This window comes from Nicotiana tabacum, chromosome 5, assembly GCF_000715075.1.
Source record: "Nicotiana tabacum cultivar K326 chromosome 5, ASM71507v2, whole genome shotgun sequence".
NCBI classification, from domain to species: domain Eukaryota; kingdom Viridiplantae; phylum Streptophyta; class Magnoliopsida; order Solanales; family Solanaceae; genus Nicotiana; species Nicotiana tabacum.
In genome coordinates this window covers 142,560,386-142,573,304 of record NC_134084.1, presented here as the reverse complement: position 1 = coordinate 142,573,304, position 12,919 = coordinate 142,560,386, and the positions used below count along the sequence as shown (strand labels likewise).

General features: G+C 34.8%; 2 protein-coding genes across 2 annotated transcripts; one reads left to right on the top strand and one right to left on the bottom strand.

The window, feature by feature from the left end:
* The first annotated feature begins 3,035 nt into the window (after positions 1–3,035).
* On the top strand, positions 3,036–6,229 carry LOC107792669 (29 kDa ribonucleoprotein B, chloroplastic). Its single transcript, XM_016614905.2, has 5 exons — positions 3,036–3,503; positions 4,259–4,360; positions 4,619–4,978; positions 5,282–5,386; positions 5,865–6,229. The coding sequence occupies exons 1-4, from the start codon at positions 3,048–3,050 to the stop codon at positions 5,342–5,344; spliced, it is 981 nt and encodes a 326-aa protein (XP_016470391.2). The 5' UTR covers positions 3,036–3,047; the 3' UTR covers positions 5,345–5,386; positions 5,865–6,229.
* A 777-nt stretch (positions 6,230–7,006) lies between these two features.
* On the bottom strand, positions 7,007–11,914 carry LOC107792670 (BTB/POZ domain-containing protein At5g03250-like). The gene is made up of 5 exons (XM_016614907.2): positions 11,472–11,914; positions 10,735–10,804; positions 9,689–10,473; positions 8,480–8,915; positions 7,007–7,658 (listed from the first exon to the last, which is right to left on the bottom strand). The coding sequence occupies exons 1-5, from the start codon at positions 11,528–11,530 to the stop codon at positions 7,182–7,184; spliced, it is 1,827 nt and encodes a 608-aa protein (XP_016470393.1). The 5' UTR covers positions 11,531–11,914; the 3' UTR covers positions 7,007–7,181.
* Between the last annotated feature and the right edge of the window lie 1,005 nt (positions 11,915–12,919).

Below are 12,919 nucleotides of genomic sequence, written 5' to 3'. Positions count from 1 at the left end.
CGGCCAAAAACCTTGTTATAGACATTAAGTACTTAGTAAGTAATACTAATTTCGAAAACAATGTATAAGTATTCTTAAACCTTGATAACGTACAGCATAATCTTTTACACAATGACTAATTTAGAGATATTAGCAACTACTGGAAGGATATAAGTTTCATTTATTAAAATAAAAAATACTTCAGTATTTTTGAGAGTCAGAAACTAAATGAGAAAAATTGCAATACCATATGTAACATTTCTCATACTTAACTCCTTTAGGACCACTTTGCTTTTTTATTTTCTTGGTACAATTAGGACAAGTTGTTAGTATTGCAATATGTATCCCGAGTTTTTTCCACTTGTGTGGTCTTGGCCATCTCCACCTCACTTGCCCAATCAATTTAGGATATTACTATAATGAAGATGCCTAAAGTTCTTTGTCAGCCAAAAGTCCCCAAACGTGGAAGACCAAACACCATACTCGGTGTTCCAACCCAAAGAGTGAGACTGATCAACTTGACATCTACTCTGCACAGAGGCAGAGGCGGATCTACACTCTTGGCTATAAATTCAGCTGACCCCGTAATTTTAATATTATAATAAATTTAATATTAAAATTCTTGAAAGTTGAACTTATTAAATTTAAATTTTGAATCTACCTCTGCACAAAAGCAAATTCAAAATTTTGAGTGTAAAATATCATCAGGCACATTTCATGCGTGGTATCTATACTAATATTTAGTTTTCACAAAAGTACCTAAATTTTATTTTGTAACTACAAATATACTTATACTACACCTATGTGTAGTAGAAAATAGCAATCACCGAAAACGTCATATTTCCGGCCAATAACTACTAATTTCTATATAAAATATTTTTAAAAAGTCTGATTTTTGTTATTGTCCATTTTTTAGAACACATTTTTTACTCATTTGAGAGTGGTAATTAATGCTTCGTCTTAAATTCGCTAACCATAACTAGTGGGATCAAAGCTTTGAATACATACAAAATGAATGTACATTTCCAAAATCATTTTGATCTGACATATAAATATAGCTAGCACAGAATTATTATACATGATAATATTACTTAGTTTTTGAGTGATTTGAATGGTATTCAATGAGATTCGTTAAATTTATAGATCAAGAGTAGCATTTGAACTTAAGAAGATGGAAACAACAATGGATGAAAATAAAAGCTCTAAAGGGAGAAACTTGAAAATAGTCAGTGAAATAGTGGTATACACAGGCAAGACTCGAAATCATTGTTGCTCTAAACAAAAAGTTACTATTTTTAAGAAAGTGAATATTATTTTAGGTAAATCCAAATACAAAAGTTGGAATATTTTGTCTGAATTGCAGGACAAAGTCGAATAAAACTTACTAGAACTAATGCAAATATAGTTGTAGTTTGATACTATCAGATTGCATTATAATAACCCTCATTCCCTCAATATATATAAAGGCCTCACATTTAAGTGCTCTAACAGAGTATTAAAAAATATGAAAATTACTGATAATTGAAAAATAGCCAGCGTTTGCAAATCATTGAAAAATAATCAATATTTTGCTGAAATACAGAAAATTCCAGCATAATATGCTGGATTACAGAGCTCGTGCGTATAAACTTTCAATATATTATGTTTGAACTCCAACGCACGGAAAGTTCCAGCATAATTTACGGAATTATAAAGCTCCTGCGTATAAACTTCCAACATATTATGTTGGAACTATAACACATTATGAAATTTCAACACATTATGCTGGGATCTCATATGTAAAAAAAATTGAACTCCAGCATATTATGTTGGAATTTTTCCGGATTTTTAAGGGTGTTTTTTTTCCAGATTTTACTTTTACATGAAAAGATGGCTAAATTTCAATTACTTTTGAAACTGTGGTTATTTTACCAGTTGTAAATCTCGCTATTTCTGATTTTTTCCCTTAAAAAATTTGTAAGGCTTCGGCTAATGACTCCATGTAGCCACTCTAAAGGGCTGTTGTTTAGGAATTAGCCAGTGTATCCTAAATTTTAGTTTTTCAAAACAAAAATGTCCTGAGTTGTCCTGAAGTTAAAAATTTTAGTTTAAAATTTCTGGACAAAATATGTATTGGTTAATCTCTAAATATCATATCTGAAAATGACTATATGTGCACTTGCGCCTTTGCAATTTGCCCATTGGGCCTTATTGTCCTTAACCCAAAAATATCTACAGATTTTCCCACTCATAAGTATGAAGCATTGTATCTTCAAATTCTTGAAAAACCTTATTTCCTTAATGCATTTGCCATGCTCTCTAATTCTTGCTTATAGTGTCACATAAAATGGAATGAGATGACAAAACTGGTTTTACTAAAACTTATAGGGCTTTGGTTTTTGCAATATCGGCTAAGCCTTTTAAAATCTTTTCTAAAACAAGCAACATGGCCTTTCCTATTTGGGCCTTGTACCCCTTAAACTAAAAAATACTAACACTCTTTTCCACTACAAGTAACTTAAATAACTGGCTACCTAAATGCTTAAACTTAAAATAGGCGATTAATATATAATATATTTATAATTTATATATAATATATGTATAATTATTGTATAATGTATGTATACTAACTCAAAAAAGTAAATAGAGAATTCGACAAGCTGTTTGTATAAAGATCCTTTATAAATATGAACATTATAGTCTCTCGTTCTTGCTTATAGTGTCACATAAAATAGACCAGAGTAAATAATAAAATGAAGTCATTACACAAATAGCCATCAGATTAACTATTTACTTTTCCTAGCTGATATACACGATTATGCACTGATCATATATAATTATATACGTATTATACATGCATTATTCATATATTATATATGTATCATTATTTTAGTTTAAGCGATTGGACGAGCGACAATTAAGATTAATTCTTCAAATAAAATTGGCTATCATAGCCTATAGGGCTTTGGTTTTTGCAACTTCGGCTAAGCCTTTCAAGATCTTTTTGAGAAAAACAAACATGGCCTTTCTTATTTGGGCCTTATTCCACTTAACCTAAAAAAATATCTACAGATTTTGCACTTATAAATATGAACATGTTTGCCTATAAACACTGTATCTTCAAATTCTTGGAAAAACCTTATCTTTCCGCCTTACCCATATTCTTCTCTCGTTCTTGCTTTATAGCAAAAACCATGGCTTCTTCCTCAGTTTCTTCTCTCCAATTCCTCTTCGTCACCCCTCAAACCCCTTCTTCTCTAAAACCCAATTCCACACTTTCCTTCTTCTCTCTCCCTTCCTCTTCTCTGAACCTTTCTTTATCTTCTTCTTCAACAGGCCTTTGTTCAATTAAGCCTTTTGAATCTTCGTTTTCGACTCGCGTTGCGCTCTCTGATTTTGACCAATTGGAAGATGATGTTGAAGTATCAGAACAACCCCGTTTCTCTGAAGACCTTAAACTCTTTGTTGGTAATTTGCCTTTCAGTGGTGACAGTGCTGCTCTTGCTGGCCTTTTCGAACGTGCTGGAAATGTCGAAATGGTTGAGGTAATTTAGTTAACTGCCAATTATTCCTATGTTTTTGCTAATTAATGTTAAAGCGTAATTAAATAGTTAAAATTGTGCCATGGCATAATTAAAAGTGTCTACAGTTTAAGCATTAATATGTGGTGGTTCACTCAATTCAAGAGAGCCGAGGGTCTGTCGGAAACAGCCTCTCCACCTTCACAAGGTAGTGTTAAGGTGTGCGTACTCTGCCCTCCCCACCACTTTGTAGAATTACACTTGGTTTGTTGTTGTTGTTGTTGTTGTTGTTGGTTCACTCAATTCAAGACTTAAGGAGTAAGCTTTGATTTGGAGTGGAGTTCCCTTCTTCAGATTCCTTTGAATTGCTGTGTTGGTCATGTTTGAACGTTATTAACTGGAAATGGATATTTTAAGGTTCTTAAATGGTCATTTAATAGGTAATTGCAAGTAACTCTACTTAATAAACATTGATAGGTAACCTAGAAAATGGCAAAGAAATCTGCTATAACATGTTAAATCACACTGATGGTGTAAAATTCATTATACTGACAGTGTATATAACTTAAATCGTAATTGGAAACATGACCAGTGAGTAAGTTGCTATGAAACTTTTGCAATGTAGCAGTAATTCTTTTGTCCTATTTGCTCTAGTTTCTTTGGAGAAGGCACTCTTTGTTTTGTACATTCCCTGTAGTGAGCTCAACAGAGTTTGTTTTGGGCGAGAAGGATTGACTAGGAGGGTAATGAAGTAGTGAATTTTGTTACAATTTTTGCAGGTTATATATGACAAGCTCACTGGAAGAAGCAGAGGGTTTGGTTTTGTGACAATGTCTACGAAAGAGGAAGTTGAAGCTGCTGAACAACAATTCAATGGATATGTAAAGTCTTGCCCTTTCTGCTCGTAATCCATTATTACCATTAAGTGTACTTATATTACAACGGTTGTCTAAATTTTCCATGGTTTTGGTTATCTTAAAGACTGTTAAAACAAACTATATTCGTTAATTAACTTTTTCTAGTCTCACTTTCAACTTGCAATTTGTATAATCTTAAGTCTTATCAAGTGCTTGGATATGCACTCAGTTGCAACGATTTTGATTGATATCTAAGCGAACATTCTGATGTCATTTTTGCAGGAAATTGACGGGAGGGCAATAAGGGTGAACGCAGGGCCAGCACCAGCCAAAAGGGAGAATTCTTCGTTTGGAGGTGGAAGGGGTGGAAATTCTTCATATGGAGGTGGAAGGGACGGGAATTCTTCTTTTGGAGGTGCACGGGGTGGGAGAAGTGTTGACAGCAGCAATAGAGTATACGTAGGAAACCTCTCGTGGGGTGTCGATGACCTGGCACTTAAAGAATTGTTCAGTGAGCAAGGCAATGTTGTGGATGCCAAAGTAGTCTATGATAGAGATAGTGGTAGATCAAGGGGCTTTGGATTTGTAACATACAGTTCGTCCAAAGAGGTCAATGATGCAATTGATAGCTTGAATGGTGTTGTAAGTATATTCTTAGTATGCCTGATTGCATATCTTGATTCGTGGACCGATAAATTCATGCTTGTAGATATCAGTTGTTTTTGTCCTTTAGGTATCTGTCTGAAAAGAAGGATTATGAATTTGTCCGCCGCTGCACTTTTTTGCATCCTTCCTCCTATATGTGTTGGACTAGTTGGACCACAATTAACTAGTTACATTTCTTCTAACTATTGATGTAGATGTTTTATTGTAACCATTCTTGAGTTTCAGCTTTCCTATTTGGATTTCTTCTAACTTTGCATCTGCTGTGATATTGTGGTGCAGGACCTTGATGGCAGGTCCATACGCGTAAGCGCTGCTGAAGAACGGCCCAGGCGTCAATTCTGAATGTGTTAAAACTACATCTTTTTGACTGAGGAAAAGCTTGAGGTAAACAGCTCGCACGTTCTGGTTTCAAAATTCTGCATAGTCTTTTCAAATGCAGAGCTGAGAACACATCAATATCTATTTGTATACTCTAAAGATTGGTAACCTTTGAAGAAATTGCTCTCTAACAACAAAAACAAGAGTCAATTTTTGATAATGGTACCAAAAAAAGGAAGAGAAAGGAGGATGAAAGTTGAAAAAGCTCAATCTACCATATGCAAATTTGGTTATAGAATTTCCTCAAGGAAAACTTGAAATAAATAAATAAAATTCCGGCAAAGGTTGTCCAATGTATGTTATGTACCTCTAAAACCTAATATTTTACCTATATAAGCAATGTAATTTCTCGACAAACGGACAAAGGGTGGTCAATTGACCACCCTAAGCAAAGTGTGGCTTCGCCCATGCTTGGTTATTTTAAGTTTTTAACACTCTCGCCGAAGGTGATTTTGCTCTAATGAATGTATATTCTACATGGCAGGGCTTCGTATCGATGAAAATTGCAGCAAAGCTCATGAATTTTTTGCACCTTCGACACCTGCTACTTTTACTCCAAAGTTGGTACAAAATTTTGTATCTGCATCTAGACTAATGAGAACTCACAAGTATATTACCTCTTACAGTGTATGTTCTAAAATTGCCTCGGGGAAAGATTCTGATCTGTAATATTATATCCATTAGTTGATAATGGACTAGAAATGACATGTTAGATCACTCTTTGGTATGAATCTTGGTGTGAACCTTCTTTCTTGTAAAATGAATGTGCAGTGTATGTGTTGCACACATTTAAGGTCTTGAGAACTTAATTTGTTGGAGTAAAGGGTTGTTTGATTCTGATATTTGAGCAGTTAATTCTAACATAAAATCCCACGTAAGATAATATATTATTTGGTTTATTGTAGAATAAAATTTTTTATGGTTGTATAACTAATGTTGCTTTGCTGCTGTGACTGTGTTTGAGGGTCTATTGGAAACAATCTATCTGCTTGCACAAGGTAGGGGTAAGAAAATATACTGGGTATGCTGTATAACTAATGCAATATTTGGTTGGTAGTATTTTAAGTAATATCCGCATTAAGTTATGGATAATTTGGAATTAGAATGTGTATTAGCAATGTGGAGATTAAACTATTTAAGACAAACGTCCTACTAAAGTAAGTAATTCATGTATAAAAAAAAGGGGCAGCCCGGTGCATTAAGCTCCTGCTATGTGCGGGATTCGGGAAGGACCGGACCACAAGGGTCTATCGTACGCAGGCCCTACCCTGATTTTTAGCATAATTTGAATCCACACATCTTATAATGATAACACTCAATTTTTTCTGTCAAATGTCGGACCAACGTCAATAATACTCTCTCGGGATTAATTATTTGCGAATTAGTTATCTCGAGATTGTTATCCACTCTTTCATTGGAATAAAAATAACACTACAATTCCGAATTAGTTATCTCGAGATTGTTATCCACTCTTCCAATGGAATAAAAATAACACTATCATTCCGGGATTTGTTATATCGCTATTTTATCCTAATCAAACATAGGATAAACTCATCTCAAATTTAATCTCAGGATTAATTATCCCTTAACCTTCGTACCAAACGAGTAGTACCTTAAAAGTTTCACTGTATGCAAATGCTCTTTGCTTAAAAATGCCTATTATCTACTCATTACAGCATTAAACATTTGTAAAAATATCAGGACGTGCAAACCATAACATACATAATACTACCATAATAACACTAAAAGAAGTCCTGATAGCAGGAAAAGAAGAACACACAGTAAATAACTACGTCCACCTTTAGTTTGAGTCTCCCTTCTTGTGATTTTTATGCTCATTAACAGGTGGAGGTTGTATTTTACAGGGCTTTACTGTATTCAAGTCACACTGAGATTTTTTCCCACAAAACACATTCCACCTTTTCTTTGTTTTTACCACCTTTTTAAACTCCTGTTTCATGCTGTTACATTCCTTTTCTAGCTCTGCAACACGCTCCCTCACATCGTCGATGCTTGATCCCATGCCATTTGCTGTGTTCGTGTCACGGTTGCCTCCACGTAGACTACTTTGCGAGTTGTCAAGATTATCAGAGACAAAAAACCATCCTGATATTGATGTTCGTAGCCGAAGTTGTTCAAAGAACAATACTTGAACTATCACCCTAAGAGGTAGCCTCTCATTTTGAGCAGCATGTGTGCAAGCCTCTAATGACAGCTTCTGGCAATTCATTAGTCTGCAGATTTGCTCTCTTTCTGAGTCTGTGAGCCAAGGATGTGCCTAAAATTGAAAGCATGTGTAAGAAAACATGCATAATAAGGAAAGTAACATTAAATTTGAATGAAAAGAGGTTGAGAAATGAACTTTGACAATAATTGTTTTCTGAAAAATAATTGAAAGTTGACAACTTTTAAAAAAGGGCAGCCCGGTGTATAAAATATCCAACGTTCACGCAGGGTCCGGTAAATTTAGGGTGTATGTAGGCAGCCTACCCTGATGAAAGCATCAGTGGCTGATTCCACGGCTCGAACCCGTGATCTATAGGTCATTGACAACTTTAAAAATTAGGGCAGCCCGGTGCATAAAACATCGCGCGTTCATGCAGGGTCCAGGGAAAGGTCGCACCCGAAAGGAGTGTTATGTAGGCAGCCTATCCTGATGAAAACATCAGTGGCTGGTTCCACGGCTCGAACTCGTGACCTAAGTTACACTGAGACAACTTGACCGTTGCATTAGTGGCTGACAACTTTACATGTCACAAAAATACTAAAATAGAGGTATTTATCCACATGCTCTACATGAAATGATTAAACATCTCTAGCTAGTCTAATACTAAAAATGATTAAACCTCACTAATCTAACTTTCCTTCCCCATGTTACCAACTTTGTAGTTCACATAGAAAGGAAAAAGTACAGCAAGATTCAGTGGAATTAAGAAAGATCAACATATTAAAGGGCAGCCCGGTGCACTAAGCTCCCGCTATGTGCGACCAGGGGTTCGGAGAAGGGTCGGACCACAAGGATCTATTATACGCAGCCTTACCCTATATTTCTACAAAGACAACATATTACTAAAGTGAAAATGAACAACTGTTTGTTACCTTCAAGTATATATCAATTGCGCGATAAATACCATCAGAAAGTGGCCTAGCAAAATCTGGGATTGTAGCAGCAAGAGACTGAAATTTTGGGAACTTAAAATTAACATCCGGCGCCACCTCCGCGAGATATGAATCCACCAGATTTGACACCCTTGTTAATGAAGTCAAGGGAAGTGAACCTTCCATCAATTGGTTTTCTTCCATAAAACATGGAGAAGGTGCAGAAGAAGCCTGGTCTATTGACATAAAATGGTCCAAAATTCTCTGAAAACAGTCTATGTCATATAATGTCTCCACTGAATATCCCATATTTGGTATTAGCACATCATCTAGTGCAGCTTGATCTAATTGCAATCCCACTCTTCTCTCCAAATTTTCCCTGCAGGAGGGACTTGCTTGTAACATCATAGCAGTTCGGAGCAGCCTAAGAAGAAACCTGTCTCGAGACATAATATAATTAAGTAATTAAAAGTGTGCTCGTTTTGACAACTTACACTTTAAAATGAAATGTTCACACAACTTAACATAGTATTAGAGCAGGCAGAAGGTCCTAAGTTCAACTCAATATTTTCACGTGTTTGGTTCAAGAAAAAGAATCAGGTCCACACGTGAGGCAGTATGTTGAGACATAATATAATTAAGTAATTAAAAATATGCTCTTTCTAACAACTTAATCTTTTAAATGAGATAATTCATGCAATTTAACATAGTATTAGAGCAGGCAGAATGTCCTAGGTTCAAATCAATATTTTCACGTGTTTGGTTCATGAAAAAGAATCATGCACACACGTGAGGCGGTATGTCGAGATATAATATAACTAAGTTACTAAAAATGTGCTCTTTCTAACAACTTAGACTTTTAAATGAGATAATTGACATAACTTAACATAGTATTAGAGCATGCAGAAGGTCCTAGGTTCAACCTCATAGCAGTTCGGAGCAGCCTCAGAAAAAACCTATGTCGAGATATAATATAATTAAGTACATTAAAAGAGCTCTCTCTCTGCCAGTTTAAACTTTTAGATTGAATGATTCACACAATTCAATATGGAATAAGAGCAGACAAGAGGTTCTAATTTCAAATGTCACCGCCACTCAAAAAGAAAAAAAATATTTCCACTTGTTTCGCCCATGAAAAAAAAGGAGCACACACGAGGGGGCATTTTGAGACATAATATAATTAAGTAATTAAAAGTATGCGCTTTCAACCTGGTCTCCGTTACTCCTTTTTGATTTGGTAGCAATTCCATTATCTCCTCAAGAAGTACCCTTTGGTCTGCCTCCGATGGTGTGGAAATTGTTGAACCTGATTTAGTATGGCTAGGAGCATCCTTAAAACTTGCTTGTCTATTCATCAAAGGTATATATTTCTTGGCATAAAACACAAGAGCACCTGCTATATTTTCAGGCCTCATTCCTCCGGCTTCAACCGCCTGAATCAATCGTTTGTAAAGAGGTAAGCTAAGGAACGACACATCTTCGTACCACCAATCATCTGTCAAGGGTTGTGTCCTCTTTTCGGCGCTTATACCATTCCATATATCCGCGCCTGTGCTACCCTCTTGATCATTTTCAGAAACAGGCCAATTAAATAACTTTGTATCAGTACAAGCTTTCATTGCTAAGGAATTTATACATCTCGACACAATATGAAGTTCTTCAGCATGTGGTAAAACTTCTTCACATGTTTCTAAAGCTTTTATAGTATCTGTCCAATTCCCAAAAACATCATTAAGAAAAACTTCTGTTTGTGTAATGAGATTTCCATCTCCAGTTTCTTCTGTCATTTGCAAATACTCTGATGCACATCTTAGACTAACTATATTTAAAGGAGTAAGTTCTATTTTGACACCATAACAAAATTTGGCTACTAGTTCAAATGCTTTAGCACCACCAGGTATGTCACTTAGCTGCAAAACACAAACTGATCCGTCGTCGTTCGATGATTCTTTAATTAGCTTTGCTAGTAGTCCACTTCTTGATATCAATGGGAACTGCAAAAGTAATATCCGAAAATAGTCAGACCTCTCTATAACAGCCATCCTCTATAACAACGCTTCACTGTAACAGCCATCCTCTATAACAACACTTCACTATAACAGTCACGTTTTCGTTGGAACCAATTTTTCATGTTATGTTATAATATATAATATATGTTATGTAATAGTAGCACTTTACATCACTGTAGCAACCTAAAATTTTCGGAACAAACAACACTGTTATAGAGAGGTTTGATAGTAAATAAAAAGGTGTACCTTGTGTAGATAGAAGGACATTTCTCCAATTTCAATTGTAACATCACTAGGAAGGCCTGATGTGCAATGCCTGAATACAAAGAAAACATATCTAATTTTGCTGCTCAAATGCAAAAGGAAATTAATGTTTAGTTTGATTTTTTTTGTCCCTATTTCATCATTATTTATCCCTATTAAAACTGATTATTTGTCAATCAACTATTCTAGTCATACACATATTAAAAATGTCAGATAATCAGAGCTAAATGACCCTATAATTTGTTTTTTCCTGTCATTTATCTAGTTTCAACAATTGCATACATTACTTAACTAATCTCTACATATATAGCCACAACAGATTTAGCAAAAAAATTGAAATTTACGAGAAAATAATTGAAACTTTCATTTTATATGTCGGTATTTGATTAAACACGAAGTTTAATAAAAAGATTTTTGGCAAATGCATGCCAAAATGGGGGCAAGTGCACAAATTGCCATTTTCATGCTATTTAGAGATTAACCAATACTTATTTCTCCTGAACTTTTAAACTAAAAATCTTAACTTCAATGCAGAATATTTTTGTCCTGGAAAATTAAAAATCAGGACGCACAGCCTAATTCCTAAATAACAGCCCTACCTGATGTCATTTCTACGGCAAAATACAATTAGAGCCTACATAAGCAATGATAATTGGATAGGGAATTAAGATGCAAATCTAAACCAGCAGAAAATTAAAGAGAGAGAAATAGGGGCTTACCAAGCTTGGCCTTCGCGACGAAAGGCCTCAGATTTAGAGCCAAGTTTCACGAATGCCATATATCCCTAGCAGAGTTAAGACTAAAATGCAATTAAGAATGACAAATTTTCTTTTCTTTTATTCTGAATTTATCCTCTTTGCTGCATAATTACACAAACATGAAGAGTTTTCTCGCGTAAAAAGAAGATAAACACACTAGAAAATTAGAAGAAAGTAAGAAAACGATATTAAGGATTTAATTAGCAGTTTATTATATATTATGTGTATATCTACGTTTTTTTTAATTGTATTCTACGGGTAGAATAGAGTAATGTGTCCCGAGTCTATGGCGGTAAATAAGAAGAGTGAAATTCGGATATTGGGTTTTTGACAGTTGAAATAACTGCTTTTTCTTCTCCTTTTATTTCTGGCCTGTTTATACTCAGCATATTCACTCACTCTTGCAAACAAAGACCACAAATTTTACATTATCAAAATGATATACCAGTGTACTAAACATTATCAATTCGTCATAGGAGTTGATAATGCTAGTAAAATACTTGTGGACCATTTCATGGTATCCCTATTCAAAAATTTGAAGAATTAACCCAAATACCGGCTTATCCAACCATTTAAACTAATAATAATCGATGAATATATAATATATGCATAATTTATGTTTTATATATGTATAATTGTGTATAATCTATGTATATGGCTAGAAAAAATAAACAATGAATATGACCGGTTATTTGTATAAGAAAAATCTTGAGAAAATAAGCGTACTAGAATTTTCCCATATGAAAAATTTCTTGCGAATGCCATGTTTTGTGGTAAGTCCCGGTAATCACTTTACGAAAAATTCTGGCGATTGTTATTGTAAGCATTTAAATTTTATTGGATTTAAATCCATAAAATAATTTGGACCATACTAAATTCAAAACACTAGTCCAAACAAATATTGTGGTTAGTAAATTGGGCTAATTATTTAAATCTAATATATGTGTTGGGCTAGTCCATTTAATTGGACTACAAATTAAATGATAAGCCCACTTCAGTATCCCAAGGTCCAAATGGCTATTAGCCCATCTTAAAGCCCAGACTCATGCCACGTGTCAAGTGATGTGGCAATCCAAGTCAAAAGAACAAGCCAATAAAATCATGCCACGTGTCAAGTGATGTGACAATCCAAGCCAAATAAATCATGCCAAGTGTCTAGATGGTATTGGTCAGTTTAAACGGACCAATCAAATCGCAGAGACACACCACTCCAATCGCAGAGACACACCACTCCCTATAACTATAAATAGAGGTCTTCATAAAGCTAGAAGACACCAGAAGTGATAATAAAAAGCAAGCAGAGAGCTCGTGGATCAAACACCGCAGATTTTGCTACAAGCTACAAGTTCAAGCATTCAAGCTACAAGTTCAAGATCAAGAACGAAGCCAAATCAAATAACAAGGCGTTC

Coding starts and splice junctions, on each gene's coding strand:
- LOC107792670 (XM_016614907.2), bottom strand. CDS start 11,530: ATGGCATTCGTGAAACTTGGCTCTAAATCTGAGGCCTTTCGTCGCGAA. Junction 10,474..10,734: donor TGTCCTTCTATCTACACAAG/GTACACCTTTTT, acceptor TTACTTTTGCAG/TTCCCATTGATATCAAGAAG. Junction 7,659..8,479: donor CAATTGATATATACTTGAAG/GTAACAAACAGT, acceptor TTTCAATTTTAG/GCACATCCTTGGCTCACAGA.
- LOC107792669 (XM_016614905.2), top strand. CDS start 3,048: ATGAACATGTTTGCCTATAAACACTGTATCTTCAAATTCTTGGAAAAA. Junction 4,361..4,618: donor AACAACAATTCAATGGATAT/GTAAAGTCTTGC, acceptor TCATTTTTGCAG/GAAATTGACGGGAGGGCAAT. Junction 4,979..5,281: donor TTGATAGCTTGAATGGTGTT/GTAAGTATATTC, acceptor ATTGTGGTGCAG/GACCTTGATGGCAGGTCCAT.